We start from the raw sequence: 22,513 nt of genomic DNA, 5'->3' as shown, positions 1-22,513 counted from the left end.
TACCAGTTTCACTTGGGAAAGGAGAAGGAAAAGCAATAATTAAGAAGAAGGGTATGGAAATATGGCAGAAAAGGTGGGAGGAATATCAGAAAGGGAGGAGATGCCACAAGTTACAGAAATCAGTCATAATAAAGATCTATACAGAAAGGAACAGACGGGAGGAGATCATCATCACTAGACTCAGACTGGATCATACAGGATTAAACGGCACAATGTTTATAATGGTAAAAAGCGAAGTTGAAGAATGCAGGGGGTGTGGAGTGAAAGAAAATGTGGAACACATCATATTACACTGCAACATGTACAAAACAGAGAGCGAAAAACTAAGAGACAGGGTCAGAGAGGCAGAAAGGGAGTGGAGCCTGATGGGGACACTGGGAACAGAAGGTGAGGGGGTAAGAGCTACCAGGGAGGCCATTCTTAAATATTTGAATGAAACAGGATTGATTGGAAGAATTTAAAACAACGTAAATACATGGTATAATTCCACAAGTGGTGATAGGATGATATGGTGATACACACTTTTGTACAGTAGGTGGCGGTATGCACCTTAAAGTTGTTTGCAATCCGCCAAAAACCGAGAGAAGAAGAAGCCGACTCCAAGCTGTCCGACTTCAGGCGAGCTTTTTGAGACCTCCCCAGGCTGCGATCGGCTATTCTCGTCTACTTTCGAGGAGAGCCGCAGCTCGTCTCAAACAAGCCTACTCAGTGAGTAAGCAGTTCATAATATCGCGATAGTTCAGATCTGAATTTAAAATAAAACAATTCTATATTGATTCTGACTTTTCTACATCCAACTCACAGGTGTATCATTGCTTTGAGAAAAAAGATTATTCATTTACCCCTTTTAGAAGTGAAGGTATAGTCATTTGTTCTGGGAATGTCATTTTCGAGCCTGAGACCTGAAAAACAGGTTAACAGGTTAAGGCAGGGATTATTTGCAGCGAGTTCTCCTTAGCAACGGTCTGTTCTCCTTAGTAACGGTCTGCTAGCTAAAATTGACAACCTCTGGAAAGTCCAAAATGAACAATCAGAATCGAGTATTCAACTCAGCATGTGTGCACACAGTAACACATCGCTGAAACACACCTGCAACCCCCCCCCCCCCTCTCTCCTCAGGAGTCCTACCTCACTCCAAAGTTCAAGGTTCACGGTTCTTTATTGTCAATCTGACATAGTTACAGAGTAATTATGTAGTTGAAAATCTTATGTCACAGGCTTCTCCAACAATGCAACATAATAACATAATAACAATAAGAGCAAGAGCAATACAAAAAGAATAATAGTTATAAAATAAAATAAAGTTATGATAAAGTTATGATGTGGAATAGTGCAATAGAGTCTATATACAAGTTATTGGAATGATATATATATATATATATATTAGGTATTAGATACATACTACTGAGTAGCAGATGAATGTTTGAAGTTGTTTCAACAGTTCAATTTTTTAACAGTCTCACTGCCCGCGGGAAGAAACTGTCTCCGAATCTTCTTGTCCTTGCCAGGATGCTGCGGTAACGTCTGCCAGACGGCAACAGAAAGAACAGTTTGTGGCTGGGGTGATGGGGGTCTTTGATAATCCGTAGTGATTTCTTCCTGAGCCGCTGGGAGTAAAGGTCCTCCATGGATGGCAGCTCCGTCCTGGTGATGTGCTGTGCAGTTTTCACCACCCTCTGTAAAGCCTTACGATCGAGGTCGGTGCAGCTGCCGTACCAGGCCGTCATGCTGCCAGTCAGGATACTCTCTATCGTGCACCTGTAGAAGTTGCAGAGTATCCTGGAATCCATTTTGAACCTCCTCAACCTGCGGAGGAAGAAGAGCCGCTGTCGAGCTTTCTTGGTGATGGTGGTGGTGTGAAGAGACCATGTCAGGTCCTCAGTGATGTGGACCCCAAGGAACCTGAAGCTTTTGACTCTCTCCACCGTAGTCCCATTGATGGCGATGGGGGCGTGTCCCTCTCCCTGCTGCTTCCTGTAATCCACAATCAGCTCCTTTGTTTTGCTGATGTTGAGATGGAGGTTGTTAAAGACCCCCATCACCCCAGCCACAAACTGTTCTTTCTGTTGCCGTCTGGCAGACGTTACCGCAGCATCCTGGCAAGGACAAGAAGATTCGGAGACAGTTTCTTCCCGCGGGCAGTGAGACTGTTAAAAAATTGAACTGTTGAAACAACATCAAACATTCATCTGCTACTCAGTAGTATGTATCTAACACCTAATATATATATATCATTCCAATAACTTGTATATAGACTCATACTGCACTATTCCACATCATAACTTTATTTCATTTTTATAACTATTATTATTTTTGTATTGCTCATGCTCTTATTGTTATTATGTTATGTTATTATGTTGCATTGTTGGAGAAGCCTGTGACATAAGATTTTCAACTGCATAATTACTCTGTAGCTATGTCAGATTGACAATAAAGAACCTTGAACCTTGAACCTTGTTATCCTGGCACCAAGATGTCAGGTTTTCGACCTCCTCTCTGTACGCCGTCTCGTCATCGTCTGTGATCTGGCCGATGACGGTCGTGTCATCAGCAAACTTCACGATGGTGTTGGAGCTGTGTGTGGCCACGCAGTCGTGGGTGAACAGGGAGTAGAGGAGAGGGCTGAGCACGCAGCCTTGAGGGGCACCGGTGTTGAGGATCAGGGTGGAGGATGTGATGTTTCCCACCCGCACTGCCTGGGGTCTGCCCGTCAGGAAGTTCAGGATCCAGTCACAGAGGGCGCTGTTGAGCCCGAGGTCTCTGAGCTTGATGGCCAGCTTGGAGGGCACAATGGTATTGAATGCTGAACTGTAGTCAATGAACAGCATTCTCACATATGTGTTCCTGTTCTTCGGGTCCAGGTGTGAGAGGGCAGTGTGGAGGGTGAGGGCTATGGCGTCGTCTGTGGACCTGTTTGCTCTGTAGGCAAACTGCAGGGGGTCCAGAGATTCAGGGAGGGAGGAGGTGATGAATGATTTGACTAACCGCTCAAAGCACTTCATTACGGTGGAGGTGAGTGCTACTGGGCGGTAGTCGTTGGGGCAGGTGATGATTGTCTTTTTCGGGACAGGAACGATAGTGGAATGTTTGAAGCATGTGGGGACTACAGACTGCAGCAGGGACCTGTTGAAGATGTCTGTGAACACCTCTGCCAGCTGAACTGCACACACCCTGAGAACACGGCCAGGGATGCCATCAGGTCCAGGAGCCTTGTGTGGGTTAACCCTTTTAAAGGATTTACACACATCTGCCCTATTTAAAACAAAAGGGCAGTGTAGCTCCTGGTCCATCTGTACCTCCACAGCCTGGCTGCTCTCAAAGCGTGCAAAAAAACTGTTCAGCTCATCTGGGAGAGATGCGCACGCAGACACTCCCGCAGCACCCCCCGCTGCTCCTTTGTAGTCAGTCATTGTCCTTAGTCCCGCCCACATATTCCTAGTGTTACAGCCTTTGAAGTCAGATTCCACCTTCTCTTTGTACTGTCTCTTTGCATTTTTAATTGCTCTCCGGAGATCATACCTAGACTTCCTGTACTCCTCCAAATCCCCCGCTCTGTGCGCGATAGTGCGCGCTTTCAGCTTGCCGCGCACATCGGAGTTTATCCAGGGCTTTTGATTTGGGAATGTCCGTACAGAAACCTTCGGTACCACGTCATCGATGCATTTCCCAATGTAGCAGATGACAGTGTCCGTGTGTGTGTTGATGTTATTGTCCTCAAACACAGTCCAATCCGTGGATGCAAAGCAATCCTGCAGTGCTGAATCTGACTCCTCGCTCCATCGCTGTACTGTCTTTGTAATCGGTCTGTCCCTTTTAAGTTTCTGCTTGTACGCAGGCAACAACAGTAGTGAGATATGGTCTGATTTGCCGAAGGGAGGGCGAGGGAGAGCCTTATATCCATTCCGGAAAGGGGAATAAACATGGTCCAATATGTTTCCCCCGCGCGTCGGGCAGTTGATGTGTTGGTAATATTTTGGCAAAACCTTCTTCATGTTGGCGGTGTTGAAATCTCCGGCCACAACGAACGCCGCATCTGGCCGTGAAGTCTCGGTCTTATCAATAATCCCAAACAGCTGATCGAGTGCCGTGTTGTTGTCAGCGAGTGGCTGCGGGGGGACATACACTGCTGTTATCACAACAGATGTGAATTCCCTCGGCAGATGGAAGGCCCGACATGAGATCATGAGGTGCTCTAGATGTGCGGAACAGTCCGATGAAATAATCTTCACATCTGAGCACCAGTTGTTGTTAGTCATTACACACACACCGCCTCCCTTACTTTTCCCCGACTTTGCAGTCCGGTCCTGACGAAAAATAGAGAATCCATCAGGGACAATGGCGGAGTCCGGGATAGCGGGGTTGAGCCAAGTCTCAGTGAGAATTAACACGTTACAGTTCTTAATGTCCCGTTGAAAAGCAATCCGGCTTCTGAGTTCATCTAGCTTATTTTCAATGGATTGAACATTAGCCAGAAGAATACTCGGAAGAGGGGGTCGATTCTCTCGTTTCCTCAGTCTGACCAGCAGCCCGGCCCGGCACCCGCGTTTTGTTTTCTCCTTGCGTCTCTCAGGTAGAATAGCAACAGGTAGCCATGGTGAATCTCCATTGTCTGTCGGAGGGTTATTTTTGTCCACGAAGTTTCGCAATAGAAGAAGTTCCTCTCTGCTATATTGTATGGCAGAGTAGGTGCGGTCGGCTAGCATGTTGCGAACCATGTTAAAAGTAAAACGGCAAAAGTAAAATAAATATGTACAAAATACGAAAATGGGCAAAGTTGGAGAGGAGCACAAAGACGATGCGGCCATCTTCACCGGCGCATCATACCATCCATAGTTCAAGCAGATAGTGGATTTCTGCCGAGTCAGCGCCGTCAGGGGGGGGGGGCTCTCGGAGACTTGCTGCAGGAGGAGGCAGGTGAGAGGTTCACCTTTGACCTCTTCGTGAATAATGTGCACTTTTAATGTCAATTACAGTAGATTTCATTTTATTTGTTGGTTGACTGAAGATTACGCCATGTGCCATGCAAGTCCCGGTTATACAGGATATAAAAAAGTCCTGAAATACATTTTAAATATGTTACAAAGACAGTGAAATTAACAGTTAAACCAAATATTAAAAGGGCCCTATTATGTTTTTTAGGGTGTTCCCTTTCCTGTAGTGAGTTATAAACATTACAAAGATGTTGAAAGGTGAAGCTGACGCAACACAAATGAATAATTCCCATTTTTCTCTGTTGACTTTAAAGAGTATACATACTGTTATGCTTGCTATGTCTTAGTTCAAAATTATATTTAAAATATCATTTTATTAAAAAAATGTGGTTGAATCCCAAGTGTACAGATACTATCACATAAGGCCTGGTTATACAGGGCATACAAATGTCTTAAAATCCATTTTTTAATGTATTAAAAAAGCAAAAACATGGGAAGTATTAGCTCTCATACAAAAACATTTGTAAAAATGTTCCCTTTTAGGATGATGGAGTTGGTAAAATTGAAGTTGTTTTAATGACGATCTCAAATTAAAAGGATTCAGCAAACAGTATTTTTAAAGCAGGATATAAATAAAGGCGGATAACATTTTTAATTACTTATTAAAGGAACAGAAACCCTCTTCTCTAGTGGCCTAATAATGAACAAAACTAAATACAAAACAGTCACCCCTGCACCTGTTTCCCCCCTTTATAACCATTGATTCCCATGTTTCTGTTGAAGCTGCCCGAGTTTATCACTTCCCGGTGTTTGAGAGAAGCTTCTGTGAGCAGCTGGTGGAGGAGCTGGAGCACTTTGAGCAGTCCTCCGCCCCCAAAGGAAGACCCAACACCATGAACCACTACGGGGTAATTCTACCTCCAAAACACTATTCATTCACTGCACATTCACATTTAATACTTATGGTGCCATGACATTTTGATCTTTGACCTCCTGTAGTCCCTCAGTCAGGAAATATGTGAAGCTCGATGAAATATCAGAGGTTTCGTGCGAGGACTTTTATATAAATATAAGGGTCATGACAGGAACACTACATGTGAATAGGGTCAAATATTTAACTAATAGATATCACTATAAAACTTTCTCACATTTTGTATTACAACTTTTATGAAATATTATGTTTATATGTGTAAATTAGGCATTTTCTTATCAAATATGTTTTATTTACGGAGTATTCCAGAACAGAATTGTGAACATTTGGTAAATCCATGTTAAAAAGTATTGTTTTATTTTGTTTGCATATTCAAATCAAGTTTTTACAAATTTTCTGACGTTTCATGTCTAAATATGCAAATTAGGCTTCATGTGATCCTAACTGTTGGTGAATTCAGGAGAAATCTACAGACCCAAACAGACAAAGTTAGTCAAATAAACTCCTGCGTTTTAGCTGCTTTCTTACCTCTAGTCTGAAAGTGTGTTATTCATGAATGTCCTCCAGATCCTGCTGAATGAACTGGGCTTCGACGAGGGCTTCATCACGCCGCTCCGCCAGCGTTACCTGCAGCCGCTCACCTCCCTGCTCTACCCCGACTGTGGGGGGGGCAGCCTGGACAGCCACAAGGCCTTCGTGGTGAAATACGACATGGACGAAGACCGGGACCTGAGCTACCACTACGACAACGCAGAGGTCACGCTGAACGTTTCCCTCGGAAAGGACTTCACAGAGGGAAACCTTTATTTTGGGGATATGAGACAGGTGAATATATATACTTGTAATACTACCCACACCTACACCCCCGGGTTATACTCAGGGTTTCCTTAAAAGGCATCTTAAAATGAGGCCTTAATTGGTATAATTAGTCATGAAAAATGGTAAGACATGAGAATTGGCATTACAATTTTGACGTTGCAGAGTAGAATTTCAAAAATGATTGGTAACGTGTTTTGAAATCACCTTTGGCATCGTACCTTAAAGTGACACAGACTTTAAGAAAACATTGAATGTTTTGAATGCCTTGTGCCAATATATTATCTAACAGCATGTGCATTTGCTAAATTTGTCTTTCAAAAATAAACTATGTAGTAGATTTAAGTGCTAATTCACATTCTGGGTTTTAAAACTCCAGGACCATTTTTAGTTTTAACTCTGTCCCAAAAATAATAGAAGCAAAAGTCAGTGTAAACCTTCAAATATTAAAATCCTTTAACCTTCACTTAACCTAATATCTACTTCATATGCTGTGTTTTAATTTTGTTTACCATTGCCCAATTGTATTATATCCATTGTAAACAAATGATGTGTAGGACAGTGACATTTCTGCTATGAGTATTTTTATATAACAGACAGGAAATAAACACTAAAGGGAACAGTAGAAGAAGACAGACAGGAAGTTAACACTTAAGGGAACAGCAGAAGAAGACAGACCGGAAGTAAACACTAACGGGAACAGTAGGAGAAGGTAAACAGGAAGTAAACACTAAAGGGAACACAGTTTGAGCTCTGTAGTGTTTAAGGACTGGTTAGTGGGACAGAAACTGGGAACAGTGGTATTTGGGAACATTACTCTTCACCACTGATGCTGGTTATTGGTGTTTATGTCTCTGCAGGTAGCTCTAAGTGAGATGCAGTGTTGGGAGGTGGAGCACAGGGTGAGCGAGGGTCTCCTGCACCGGGGCCAGCAGATGCACGGGGCCCTGCCCATCTCCTCGGGCCGGCGCTGGAACCTCATCGTCTGGATTCGAGCGTCGCAGGAGCGCAACAAGATCTGCCCCATGTGCAACCGCAGGCCGGAGCTGGTGGAGGGCGGGGGCTTCGCTGACGGCTTCACCAAACCCTGCATCGCCCCACTGAACGCTGCATGTGTGCTAACGTGACCAGAAATACCCCCAGTTAACGGGAGGGAACCCCCAGTTAATGGAAGAAATTAGTAGTTGAAAGAACAGGGTATGTGTCACTTTGGTATTTATGACATGTTGAGTGATTTTTATGACCCCCCATAAAACCTAAATCCCTTTGATGTGACAGGTGTCAGTGCACCTGTTGTAGTGCCCCCCTAATAAACCATTGTCTTCATTCTTGTTATGACTTGTTTGTTTAGCTGTTTATTGTCCCCTATAAAGTATTGTTCTTAAATAGGGGGGGTCATAAGACTTTATTGACAGTTTGTCTGTGAACCTGTTGTAGTGTCCCCCCTAGTAAACCATTGTTGTCAATATTTGTTTTAGGACTTATTTGCTCACCTATTGTTGTTGTATTGCCCCCTATAAAGTATTGTTCTTAAATAGGGGGGTCATAAGACTTTATTGACCCTTTGTGGTAATATATGTTTTTCTGACATTTAAGGATGTCAGTAGTGTTACCAATCCCGCTTCAATCACATTAGTATGCATAAAAAAGTGACAGGTCACACCTTCTAAGTCCCGCCCCCTAATTATGCTAATGAGCCCCTTTGATATGCTAATGAGCCCCTTTGATATGCTAATGAGCCCCTTTGTTCGAGGTGTTATCGCGTATAGGTGTTACATCCCCCCGGTAGCCCCCACCCCCCTCAGCCCGCCCCCCTCCCCCTCACATACAGGTGTTACATCCTCACCGGTAGCCCCCACCCTTCTCAGCCCCCACCCTTCTCAGCCCCCACCCAGCCCAGCCCCCACCCTCTCAACCCACCCCCTCCTTACAGCAGGTGTTACATCCGCCCTGTCGCCCCCACCCCCTCCCTCCATATTCCCGCCAGAAGATAGTGAGGGGGTGGAGTCAGGCATAAAAAAAAAAAAATCTATGTAAAACTAGATAAAAGCCAGTCATTTCCACTCAACAAGTCACCTAAACTTTCAGATAAGAAAATGGCTAAGAGACGCATCGATATGGGTTTAATCAGCGAGACGCCGGTAACAACTTACCACCATCCGTCGGGAGCGCCGGTCAAGAAACGGATGCAGTATCTATGCCGGGTTCAAACCCCTCCCGCAGAGGCTCTTCATGAAAAATGGAGTCTGGAAAATGGAGATGTTTGGGGTTTTGTGTTCAACTATATGGCGAATGAACTGCACTTCTACAATCTGAAGAATGGCGAAACCTATGGACCCAGCAGTGTTAAAGCGACGTTGACCTCAACAGATTGGGCTGTGTTAACTCTGGTGTCTTCCAGAGATCTCCGTGCAACCGTTGTATCAGAAAAAACAGTGCATCAAGAAACCATCGTGGATCCATTGTGGAATCATTCATCCCTTGTACGTGCAATGTCTATGAAACCTGCATCAAAAAGCAAAGAAACGCAAACTGTGGTTGAGATCAAAGAAGAGTTTTCATCGCAACCCCTCCATGTGGAAGAAGAGGGAGAAAATATTCACCCGCCGCCGCCAGTGAAAAGAATTCTGACAAGCACCGTCTGGGAAACTAAAAGCGGCCCGTCGGGTAGATGGTATTACCGCTCAAGCCGTTTGGTGACACGGGGGAAGGACCCCTCTGATGATTTTGTTTTGGAGTATTTCAACTCTACATGTGGGGTTTTTCAAACATCTTTGCGTGTGCCTCTGGCTGCTTGGCTGAAAATGATCGATGAAAAATCTACAAAGCTTAAAGAACTTTTTAAACAGAGTCAAACAGCGATAGACATTATAATGGTGAAAAAAACTCTAATTTTTGCAGATGACTCCTCCTCCTCCTCCTCCTCCTCCTCCTCAACATAATAAGTCCCACCCCTCACCAGATCATTTAAAGCTAAGGACCCCCTAAGACAACCATTGAAGACTAACCATGGATCTGAGAAAAAACAAGTCTCTCCCCGCGAGCTGCCGTCTGGAACAAGCCCTGGATCTGAGAAAAAACAAGTCTCCCCCCGCAAGTTACAGCCTGGAACAACCCCTGGATCTGAGAAAAAACAAGTCTCTCCCCGCGAATTGCAGCCTGGAACAAGCTCCTGACAGACCGCCATCATCTCCAACAATCTGGACCCCCGAGCTCAACAGTGATGACGATGGCGTTGATGTTACTGGCTGGGGGCTTGTGTATCAACCTCCATCTACTCCACCAAAACCCCCGAGGAAATCAACAGCTTCTTCAGACTCCTCGGTAGAAGACGACGATGGATCGACATGCTATGCTTATAACTATGGTTATACTTCAGAGTATGATGCTATAGACGGGGCAAGGACAGCTTCATTCCTGAATACGGTAAAAGCTGTGGTGGTTCATCTGTTGGATAAGGTCGTACACATGTACAGAAAGGAACAATGTTATGGCTGTCAAGTCGATCATCCCAGTCAAGTGCAACATGAGTGTTTGTTTGAGATGCCAGAATATTTTCTGGAGCGAAACTATGATGAAGTGGTAAAGAGACTGTGGACCGACCGTTTCATTCCAGCCATTAGGGGTTCTCTACATTCGAGCAAGCTTCATATGTCGGAGAGAAGGATCTTTGGAGCTGCCGAGGCGATTCTTCACAATCTCAGAAGCACAAGATGCTTTGAGGTTAAAATCAACAAGCTTTACGAAAAGCTTGTTGAAAACGACGAGTCACAGCTGAAGAATATAGCAGACGCATGGGACTTTTGGCAGCGAAAGGAAGAGTTGGAAACTTATTTGTAAAAAAGTAACACCATGTTTTTTTATTTTACTTTTTTTATTTTTATTTTACTTGATCTAGTGTGTCCTTCTTTGTAATCATGTTTTTTTTTTTGATTTAAATTGTTTTTGATTTTCTGTCTGGAGAAAAATGTTTTTTAAAATCTGTTGTTGATATATGCATCAAATCAATAAAAATGTGTTGTAACAAAACTGTTGTATTCATTACCTCATTGGGACGGTAACAGGGAACATGTCTGAGAAACGTGTCATGCAAAGAGTGTATTACACTCCCTCTAATCCAGGGAGTTTAGGGGGCGTTGATAAACTCCATAGGGCTGTACAGAATGAGACGGGTAAACAAATAAATGTAAAGAAAGTCAGAGATTTTTTATCTGAACAAGATGCTTATACTTTACACAAGCCGGCAAGGGTACATTTTGTAAGAAACAGAGTTTTCGTACTCAGACCGCTACAACAATTTCAAGCTGACCTTTGCGATATGCAGTCGTTATCCAAGCATAATGACGGTTTTAATTATTTGTTAACAGTCATAGATGTATTCTCGAAAAAAGCCTATGCACAGGCAATAAAGAAGAAGACTGGTGTAGAAGTGGCGAAAGCCTTTGATAGAATTTTAACACACAGTCAAATTCCTAAAAAGATGCAAACAGACGCGGGGAAAGAATTCTTCAACAAAGTTTTTCAAGCCTTATTGAAGAAACGAGGTATTGCACATTATGCAACAGCCAGTGATATGAAGGCGTGTGTGGTAGAGAGATTTAACCGTACGCTGAAAACTAAAATGTGGAGGTATTTTACAGCTAAAAACACGCATAGATACATAGACGTCTTGCCTGAACTAATTGAAAGCTACAATAATAGTTATCACCGAAGTATTAAAATGACGCCTCTGCAGGTGACAAAGGAAAATGCGGCTCAAGTGTATCGTAATCTGTATACCCCATCCATCCATCGTAAAAAAGCTGCTACGAAAATGAACTTTAAGGAGGGGGAACTTGTACGAATATCTAAGCTGAGAGGGGTCTTTGATAAAAAATATGAACAGAGTTATACCGACGAATTATTTACGGTGTCTGAAGGCATACCTCGTCAGCCCCCTGTTTACAAACTCAAAGATTATGATGGAGAGGAGATCAAGGGGACTTTTTATGAGAAAGAGTTACAAAAAGTGAAGGTATCTAATGACAAGGCTTTTCAAGTCGAGAAAATTCTGAAAAGACGTGTAGTGAGAGGGAAAAAACAGATGTATGTATGCTGGAAGAACTGGCCCGAGAAATTCAACAGCTGGGTTGATGCTGGGGAGATCAAAGATGTATAAAAACAACAGACTTAACGCTCAGTCCTTCATTACAGCCATGGAGATAAACGAGGGGTTTTATATTACGCTGCCTTCCAATGCCAGTCTTGATGTATTTCAAAACAATACAAGCTCTAGCTACCAGGTAAACCTAGCACAACCTTTACATTTAGACGGTTCATGGCAGGTAGCCATGACAGAAATGTCGTACCCACACACTTGGTATAACTTACCTCTAGATGTAGCATATTTTGAATGGATAAAGAAATCAAAATCCCCCGAGATAGTGAGCAAGGTAAAGCTTCAAATGTTCAATGGGGGTTACTACAGCACCATAAGTCAGCTCAAGGCGGAACTGGAGTCCTGCTTCAGAAAAATTGATTCTGATGTCCATTTTTACTATAGTCCGATTCATCGGAAAATCGAATTTCAGGGTGGTGGACAACATCGTTTTCGCTTTCCAAAGCCCCTCGCCTATATGCTTGGAATAAAACCAGACCAGTGGATCAAATTTGATGACAAATCAGCAACCTACCCCGCGGATATAAATGCAGGCGCAACTCATCTCTACTGTTATAGTAACGTTGTCAGTCATCAGAGAGTAGGTGACGCGTTTGCTCCTCTCCTGAGAACCGTAGATATAAAAGGGACATTCGGTGATACCATCACCCAGTATTTTAGTCCTGCATATTATTTGCCGGTAACAAAAACGCATATCGAAAATATACAGATAGAGATAAAAAACGATCAGAACGAACCAGTAAAGTTTACCTACGGCAAGAGTGTAGTGAAACTTCATTTCCGACCTTCAAAAGCGGGGCAATCATTTGCAAAACGATGATTAATCAGGATCCGCAACGTTTTGTTAGCTACTATGAGAATCAGGCTGGAGGGTCATTGCCTGGTTTTTATGGAGCACCAGTTATGTACGGTCGAGGCATTGGTTCTATATTCTCAAGATTATTTCGTTTTGTAGCACCATTGGTGAGAAGGGGGTTTGCCATAGCTAAACCTCATCTCAAATCGGCGGCTAAAAATATTGCATCTGATGTAATCAGTAAGGCGGTCCATAATTTTGGCGGCCAATCGGATCACGGGTCTCAAGAAGGATCAGGGGGTCTGATGGTTTTAGCGAGAAGGGCCAGAAAGAGACCTCCAGGAAAACGGGTTCCGGCAGGCTTTAAAAAGGGGAAGCGCTCAACCAAGAGAAAATCATTAGGGAAAAAGCACCCACGAAGAAGGAACACACTAGGGAGAGATATATTTTAGAGTGTTAAATATGGCTCTTTTACATCACAAATCTGCTGAATGTAGCATGGCAGAGTTGGATTTGTTTTCGGCTCCCATGACGCAGCTTTCTATAGATGAAAAACACTACACAGAGGTCCTCCCGTTGTCTGCCATTACAGAGGATGGACCCATTGAATTTTTCATTCCAGGGGACGGGGATAAATACCTTGATATGAACGACACACTGATGCATCTCAGGGTCAAAATAACCAACGCCGATGGGACTAATCTGGCAGTCGATGCTCCCGTGGCACTTGTTAATTATCCTCTAAACACAATTTTTAGTCAATGTGACGTTATTCTAGGGGATAGGCTGATTTCTCAGTCCAGTTCGACACATCCTTACAGAGCGATGATTGAAACTTTATTGAATTACTCTGATTCTACTTTAAAAACTCAATTCACTGCCGGCTTATTTTATAAAGACACTGCAGGAGCTATGGACTCTGTAGTGATCGCCAATGGGCCAAACAAGGGTCTCGTAAAGAGAGCGGTGTTCACCGCAGAGTCCCGAGAGCTGCATCTGATGGGGGCTTTGCATACCGATATATTTTTCAGCGAGAGGCTTCTCCTGAACTCTGTAGATTTGAGAATCAAACTCACCAGATCTAACGATGCCTTTACTCTCATGTGTGCAAATGACTCCACATACCGTCTAAAAATACTGGGGGCCTCGCTTTTTATCAAGAAAGCGACCATTGCCCCCGCCGTGCGTTTAGGTCATGCTGCTGCGCTGATGAGAGGCAACGCTCTCTACCCACTATCTCGTGTAAATATCAAAACATACAGCATACCTGTGAATTCCAGAATATGCAATCAAGAAAATCTCTTTCTGGGTAATATGCCTAAATACATAGTTTTGGGTATGGTAAATCACGAAGCGTTCACAGGAAGGAGAACGCTTTCACCTTTTAATTTCCTTCATAATGATATGGAATATCTGGCTTTGTGTCAGGATGGCAGACAAGTACCGGCCAAAGCATTCCAACCTCAATTTAACCGAGGGTCTTCAGTCCGAGAGTTTTACAATATGTTCACTGCTACAGGGAGACACATGAAAGATCTCCCTCTGAGTATTGACCGAGAGGACTTTGAACAAGGATATTCCTTATTCGTATTTAATCTCACTGCAGGGGAGGATGCTGACGCATTATCACCAATCACCAGCGGTAGTTTAAGACTGGAAATGAGATTCCGAGTACCGCTGCCCCAGACTACAACTTTAATCGTATATTCTTGTTTTGATTCAATTCTGGAGATTAATTCAAAACGTCAAGTGCTGGTAGACTATTACTAAGAAAAATATTACAAAATGAATAATCATCAATTGGACAGTCTCCTGCGACATATGGTGGGGGACTCGTTTGGGGGTGTATGGGCGTCAGATCAGCTACCCCAAGTAAAACAATTATTCAGATACCCTGTATACATGATTGTAAATACCCACCCCTCCCACATGCCAGGGGAACACTGGCTAGCAATGACTTTAGAAGGAGACAATGTGGGGACTTTTTTCGACTCTTTCGGATTTCCCCCCAATTTTAGTCATTATCCTAAAAGCATTCTACAATTTCTAGAAAAACAATGTAAAACTATATTACACCATAATCATCAGCTTCAAAATGTCCTGTCTACAGCCTGTGGTCAGCATTGTGTTTTCTACCTATGTAAAAGAGCGTCGGGGTTGTCTTACGAAGATGTGTTATCTCTGTATCAAGATGATGTGATAAAAAATGATGCTACTGTAACAAATTTTGTGAAAAAATATCAACGGTGTGAGAGACGTCATAAAGACACTCATTTTAACCACAGTGTTTGTTCTCTACAAATGTTTAAAGATTGTTACAAAATGTAATTCATTGACAATTTAAAATAAAAAAGGTCTGGAGACAAAATTAATTCAAATGACTCTGTCTTTATTAAAGGGAATAATTTAACCAACGAGGGCTTAACTGTACAGCTCTCCTTGATCTCTTCTTTACTGCAGTCGAAGGAGGGTCTAATTTACTTTCTTCTTCTTCTTCATGGTCTTTTCCTCCTCTTCTTCTTCTTTTTGTCTTATGCTCTACAGTCTTATGCTCTCCATGCAGTTCACCTGTTTTAAGTAAACTGTATTGTTCACGAGCCTGGCGGTTATGAAAAACGGTCGACGGAACATTTAGCCCTCTGAGAGTATTCAGGAAAACCGTCCAGCCTTTAGGTTCTTCTGTATTTTTATATGACCACGAGAGATTTTTTAATAAATCCATCATATGGGATCCTTTCACAGCTCTACCCTTATCTATAAATTCACCCGTTTCATTCCATCCACCGCTGCTTTGGACTAGTTTATTCATAATGTACTCTGCATTCTTACGGTAACGTTTTGGAAGATTCTGGAGTACCTCATTCTTTATGCCATCAGTGGAAATACCCTTCTTTTCTTCTCCTTTTTGCAGTCCCGTGTCTTCAGGTAGATTTAAAGTATTATGTCTTTCCTCCTGCCCCGCTTGTTTGAGTAAATTGAGGTATCTCTGCAGCAAGGCGTTGTATTTTCTTATTTTTTCATATGGGGTTATTCCTGTTTCGTTTAGTACGGCTCTCATTTTTTCATCCAGAACATCTTCTGCTGTACGTCTCATTGTTTCCTTGCTGTGGGGGGTAGTTACACCAGTCGGATTGAGCTGATTAAACTGGTGAGGTGTTAATAAAAACATCTTTTGACTCATGGTTTACTTTGGTCGAATAAGCCCTCCTAAAAGCTGTCCTAAAATGGGAATCACAGCACCTAGCAGAGGCAGAAGGAAACCCCCAGATTGTTTTCTTAAGGCCTTGTGTTTAGTTTTTATGTTGGTCTTTTTACTGGCCAATAGTTTGATAATTTTCTTTTGTTTTTTGAGTTTCTTATACTGAGCACCAGATAGCGGTATGTTCCCCTTTAAGAGATTTAAAGACAGTTCACAGAGTGATTGAAGAAAATCCGTGGAGCAGTTGTTGAGAATATCCTTACGCTTCGAAGGCCTGGCCTGACATAATGCCTTTAGCAGTGGCATGTTTCTTTTTAAACGAGCAGACATACTGTTTTCAAGTTTTCGGTTTTGGTACGTAAACAACTAGCCACTGTGTACGTAGTACTCCTGACCGAAGTCTATAGATGTCTGGACAGCTAGGGGTCAGGTCCAGGACTAAATATCCATGGGGGTCCTTGGTGGCATCCTCAAAACTTTGTAGGAAAAATGATTTATTACCAGGGTATATTTGCTGTGCAAGTATATTCATCTGTAATCTGTCTCTGGGGTTTTTAAACAAGACCATGTAATTAGTATTCAGACTAATTGTTCGACTATTCTTCCCCTGATGAAACACATTTTGGGTGAGCATCATAACACTCATATTTCTGTGATGGCGGTATTGGGTGAAAAGTCGGACTACTTCCGGATGCTCCGAGGCTTGAAATATAACATCGTCCAGTATAATCAAATGACTTTGATCAGGAGGAAATAGAGATTCATCTTCAAATGATTCAGGCAGACCTTTGATGAATTTCATATTTTTATTCTGTTCCTGCAGTTCTGCGTACATGGGCTGGAATGAAGTATAAATCCATACAATATTTTGAGGCTGTACATCCATTACATGAATACAATTTTGCAATACATTCTTGACAAAAAAAGTTTTTCCACACCCGCTGGGTCCTACTATTATACATGAAAAAGGGACACGCAGTCTGGGTTCAAAATCAATTTGGCTAGGTGAAAACATTTTGTCTCTTCTTATTATTTCTCAATACCCAAAAGGCAAAGTATCTCCTCCGTCTAACAGACGTCTTTTATCAAACACCACTCTGAACTTTTTGGTGAATGACACATTTCTCAAAACGAAACCCTCTTTATTTCGTACAATGTTGTGTTGTGGGACCTCGAGAACCCGCCCCCTCTCAGTGTTTTGAACGTAGCCTTCCACCAGCTCTGTAAGACTGTCAAAGTTCACCCGTTCACAGCACTCATGCGTCTGTGTAATCCCTTTCACTCGCATTACAACCTTTTTCTGATTTTTGGTTTGGTATGCATAACTTTTAGGACCTGCAGAAACAAACTCTTTGATTGTATCACCGCCCAGCTCGTCTGTAAGATCCCCCAGATAAACCCCCATCGGAAGTGGAGTCTCTCCAGGTCTTGTTACATATATGATACTATCTGTGTCGTAGTAGAAGACTCTGTGCTGCAATTTCTCCAATTCGCTGTACAGTTTTAGCCTGGCATAGGCCGTGGTGAATGCTGCAATGAATATGTTATCCACCTTGTTGGGAGGGGAGTGACCATCGTCGTCATAACACCATTGGACCAGAGCTGTCCTGTCATTGGTGAATGAGAAATACTTAACCTTATGTTTAGCTGAAAACAAGAGGTTAAGAAATTCTTCTGGTTTGGTCACAATCTTAGTCTGTGTCAGATTGCTTCTCTGAGCAAATTTACCCCAGAAACTGTTGAGACATAGCTTTGACACTTGTCTTTTGGCTGGGTTTGATGTGATTTTAGCTGCGTCGAGCTGTATGCCTTGATTAGCATGGTAGTCTGTCACATACTTTTGTCTGCTCTCATCATCTGTTGCTTCTGAAGGATAACCAGATGCTTCTTGTTTACCCTTCAAGAATGTGTGTATATAATCTACAAAAATGCTGTCACTTTTGTTCTCAAAATGCCACACCTCTGTGATCTGAGTCAGCTTGTAACCCATGTCCAGAGCCTTGTTGAATTCTGTTGTCACCCATACTCCTGTTAATGCTCTTTCCTCTTTGCTGTGCGTGCAGGGCCCCTGTTGGTTGTTAAGCTCAGCGCATGTACGACAGAGGGTGAACACAAGTTTACCCGCTGCAGTTTTGTAAGGCAGAACTGGAAAGTAAAGACCCCTGGGAGGTTCTACGGTAGCTCTGATTAACCCGAAATAACTCTGAGGATCTTTGAAATCTCGGAAGATGATCTGAGGGTGGCCTAGCGGGTAGAGGCCTGTGCAGTTTACAAAGGGGTACAGGGAGGTGAAATCACAATAATGAATCAATTCATCTGCCGCTGCCGTGTACCTCAACTTCACTGCACACGTTCTTCCCCCGTATAAAGCAGCCCTGGGGGTCAACGGTTCTGGAGCTTTGTAATCCCTGAGGAAAGCCTGCAAATCTTGATTGGATTTTTTCATCTCACCCCATGTATGCTCTCGCATAACGATCACTTTGGCCCCGTGAACAGACTGTAGCTCATGCAGCTTTTCCTCACTAGCTGCATGGAGCCGTTCAAATGTGCCACCTGTCAGGGGGTTTTTCTCATGCCCCTTATAACACGACGGACAGCCGTGATAAAAGCACCCAAGAAATTCCCAGACAATCTTTACTCCCTCAACTTCAGCAAAACCATCTACGACGAAACGTCCCACTCGTTTCTCACCTTCATTCAACGCATGTTGAATAAATACCCCCTCAGTATGAGCCACCCAATCTAACCACTGGATACCAGCGCTGGAGTATGTCTTGTTTTCACGACGGTAATCATCGGGCGGGGGGATGGCTAGGGTTTTTGGAGGCAGAAAGTTTGTGGTGAAAACTTTCATACAGGCCGAAGCAATGGTCGCACGACTAAAAGGATCTACACCAGTCTCTTCAAGGAATCCTTTTCGGAATAAAGTGCAGCCCTGTACAAGAATGTCGACATCGTTTTTACAGTAAAGCAATGCCTGCTTTCGAAAATCAAAAGTACCCGTGCGTACCGTCTCATACCATGCGAAAAAGTCACTCTTTTCATCAGTTGTCATGCGTTCAATCCCATAACAGTGTGCTGGTGGGTAAGGTCCGATATAACTCAGATTGGCCTTAGAGCTGAAACCGTGAGGGAAATACCCCTTGGTTTTATCTTCGAACCCCAAAGCTTTGGGCATTGCAGCCAACCGCATAGAGAGGTAAGACAGAGAATCTATGTACTTTTGTCTGAAATCTTGGTCAGTAAAATAAATCACTTTACTTCCCTGCATTACCAAAGATGGTTTTAACCCTTGTTCAATCATTGCATTGATAATGAGATAGCTGTCAAAACCCTTGGCATTGTGAGCAATGAAGTTTGCATTCTTGAATTTAGGGAGTCTAAAGTGGGCCAGAAACTGCAGTGCACAGTCGGTGCCCTCAGCGACCCAAGTTTCGCCTGCCAGGGTTTTTGTACACACCAGGAAGGGGACATGTACACCGTCTGCCCCCGCCATTGTTTCAAAATCATAAAACACGATGTGGTCGTTGTGCTCTGTCTCTTGGGGTAACACACCAATGTAACACAGATGTTCTACACACTCGCCTGTTGAAGCAGAGGGCAGCTTTTCGTTACATATCTTACATTTTTTCACCATACACTTGTGTGTTTTATCTGCACTACTCTTGGGAATGTAGTAAGAAAGTTGACAATCTACACACTTTTTGTGTAAATCGCAGTTACTGGCAATGGCTGATGCTCTCTGTGTCTGTTTTTTATGTCGAGCATGACAGCCGACCGTACGGCAAGTTTTGTTACAGTCTTTACAAAAGATGGGTTTAAACTCATCCAGAGTACATGAGGGGTCAAGACAGACAAAACAATGGCCTTTACATGAATGAAACCATCGTGAGTTGTAGCCGGTGTAGCAGTGTTCACAGACAAAGGAGGCGCCTAGAAAACCCTTCAAGTTCTTAATCCCATAGTAATGGTTTTCGAGGAGAAATAAAAACACAGTTTTATCTCTTTTGGGACCGTCTGTCTGGAATTTACAGAGGGTCCGATCTCCATCGCCTCTGTAAAAAACCACAATCTTGCATTTTAAACTCTCTTCGAATTTCTCAATGTCAGTGAATGTCACCGCTGTCTGGTCTGTCAAACCCACCCCCCTCTGAATCTCTCTACCGCGTTCAAAACCTTCGTTATCAGTGAGGTTGTCATGCAGCAACAGTGCTAAATTAATAGCAAAACACAGCTGGTTGACGGGGTTGTGAACAATGTAAAGAAAACGCTTCTTCTTTTTAACAATTTCATTGTCCAACATTTTACCAGCCAATCGTTTCTCCCCACCACCCCGAGGGGATTGAACAATTTGCACCACTAATTCAAGATCGCTATCTGCCATTACAGCCCAATTTGACTGCACTGCGTTGAAGAGCGCTTCATCAAAATCATTCAGATTACTGTCGTGGTTGGCATTCAAAATGGCTGACACGTTACCTTGCAGTTGCTCCCCCCTTAACTCAATCTGTACAAGATCTTCCCTATTTGTTAGTAAAAAAGCCTCATCCAGCATCTCATGTACACTGGCCATCATACTAACGTGATACGATGTGTAATCTGCCTCGGCGCTAGGACGGGGTAGGACTAAAGACTGACTCAGTTCTATGTTATTGAATACAGGTCGAGACACAACACGTGTTGAAGCATTCCGACTGTCATTAGCATTTCCACCATTTTGTAACGACGGGCCTGCTACCTCGGGAGCATTCGGGATGCTGTTTTGATCATTGTGTACACCGTTTTGCACGGGGGACACTGCTGCTTCTGAAGCATCCATACTGTCATCGTCGATAATGTATCCACCGGTTTGCACAGAGGAAACTGATGCTTCTGAAACATCCATACTGTCGTCAATGTACCCGCCATCTTCCACAGAGGAAGCTGCTGATTCAGCATTAACGGGGGCCTCGCTAACATTATTTGACACACGGACTTCGTCTGCGAGCTGATTTAAATGCACCAGACCAGGATATGCGTCAGAGTTTTGGTAGCAATCTAACACCCATTCCAGAATGCCATCAAATGTTATTGGATAGCTAGAGTTTGTTTCTGAGGGGTTGGTAGGTTCGTTTACAACTAGCTCGTCATAACTTAGATCGTTAATATTGTCTGAACACTGAGGAAATGACATTTCATCATACGTATAATCATCATCGCTTAGGCCACTTATATTATTCAAACATTGATTAAATGACGTTTCTCTATCTGTTGAATCATATATAACGTCTGCTTCATCGTTAGGAGGAGTTAGAACTGAAGACAGAGGTACTTTGTCTGCGTGCTGATTTAAAACCACAAGGTCTGCTTCATAGTTTTGCTGGCTGTCTAAAACTACCTCCAGTGCGCTATCTAATGTTGGTGGATAGCATGAGTTTGTTTCCGAGGGGGAGGAATGGTCGTTTACATCTAGTTCTTCGTCATTCAATTCGCTAATATTGTTTGAACACTGAGGAAATGACATTTCACTATATATGTATTCATTTTCGCTTAGGGGGATTATATCATTCAAACAATGCAGAAACGACGTTTCTGTAGCTGCTAAATCACCCATGTTTGACCGTTTATGAAATCATCCCATCACAAGAAAATAGAAAGGAAATCAAAAATACATTTCTCACTGCTGAAGAAAACCACACCGCTATCAAACGCCTCCAGCTTATTCAGTTGGTGTAACCATAAAGTTGACGGTCGCAGCGCTGTGCTCGCGAGGCAGATCTGTACAGAAAAGAGACAGAGAGGTAAAAAAGAGGGGGTAAGTATTTGAAACACTGAAATATTATATTTAACAACAAATCATTTAGCGATCATCTTATAAAAATAACCACAAGTAATTTACCTGTATGGCACCTCGTTTGGAGTGTGTTTGGGATGGGGTCATCCAGAGCTGTTCTAGGCCACACTGAGAAGCTCAAAAATATGCCTGGCGCTCAGACTGCAGTGGTGTTGGGGGTCGCCTCGAACGTGGCGTGACAGAGGTAGAGGGATGCTCCTATCTGGGACTGGGGACACCCTCGATTTCACACGTCAGAGATCTCTCCCCCCGTTGTTTTACCGATGAATGGCTTATGCTGTAGATTCCATTACCTTGTAGCAAAAGAGCAGGTATATAAAACGTTACTATGGACAATTTATACATCAGGTAAAAAATGAATAAAAACCATATTTTGATTTTAATTTAAATAAGCCAAAACACACACACACACACACACACACACACACACACACACACACACACACACACACACACACACACACACACACAATACATTGACTTACATGCATTTCCTGGAGACTTATTATAACCTTAGTCAAAAACCAAAACACATGCCTAACCCTTAAAACCTAAAACCAGGCCATGTCTTCACCCCAAAATTAATGATTGGATAATTACATGATATTATAAAATATAAAAGTACTTACCAGTGCTTTTTTCCAGATCAGATCCAAATCAGGTCTCATTCTCTCCAGAAGGTCATGCGGTCTGTTCTTGTGAAAATGTGCTCACCTTAAATAGCTGTATTGCAAATAAGCATGTCAATAGGCCCCAGAAAAAGTGGGGAACCAATCGGAATGGTATTATTAATTTAACATGTGTTGTCTGTCAGTGATTTCTTAAAACTCTCAAGTCTGTGCATTCTTA

The 22,513-nt window shown here is 43.0% G+C and overlaps 2 protein-coding genes across 2 annotated transcripts; one reads left to right on the top strand and one right to left on the bottom strand.

Moving 5' to 3' along the window:
• Positions 1-5,736: 5,736 nt before the first annotated feature.
• LOC117480955 (2-oxoglutarate and iron-dependent oxygenase domain-containing protein 2-like) lies at positions 5,737-8,009 on the top strand. The gene is made up of 3 exons (XM_034128373.1): positions 5,737-5,839; positions 6,430-6,687; positions 7,539-8,009. Exons 1-3 carry the CDS (start codon positions 5,825-5,827, stop codon positions 7,803-7,805), a joined length of 540 nt encoding a protein of 179 aa, XP_033984264.1. The 5' UTR covers positions 5,737-5,824; the 3' UTR covers positions 7,806-8,009.
• An 8,858-nt stretch (positions 8,010-16,867) lies between these two features.
• Positions 16,868-22,047, bottom strand: LOC117480942. The gene is made up of 3 exons (XM_034128362.1): positions 21,710-22,047; positions 19,093-21,588; positions 16,868-18,090 (listed from the first exon to the last, which is right to left on the bottom strand). Exons 2-3 carry the CDS (start codon positions 21,422-21,424, stop codon positions 16,868-16,870), a joined length of 3,555 nt encoding a protein of 1,184 aa, XP_033984253.1. The 5' UTR covers positions 21,425-21,588; positions 21,710-22,047.
• Positions 22,048-22,513: the final 466 nt, after the last annotated feature.

The sequence above is a fragment of the Trematomus bernacchii genome, unplaced genomic scaffold, assembly GCF_902827165.1.
Source record: "Trematomus bernacchii unplaced genomic scaffold, fTreBer1.1, whole genome shotgun sequence".
NCBI classification, from domain to species: domain Eukaryota; kingdom Metazoa; phylum Chordata; class Actinopteri; order Perciformes; family Nototheniidae; genus Trematomus; species Trematomus bernacchii.
This window is presented reverse-complemented; position numbering and strand designations above follow the sequence as displayed.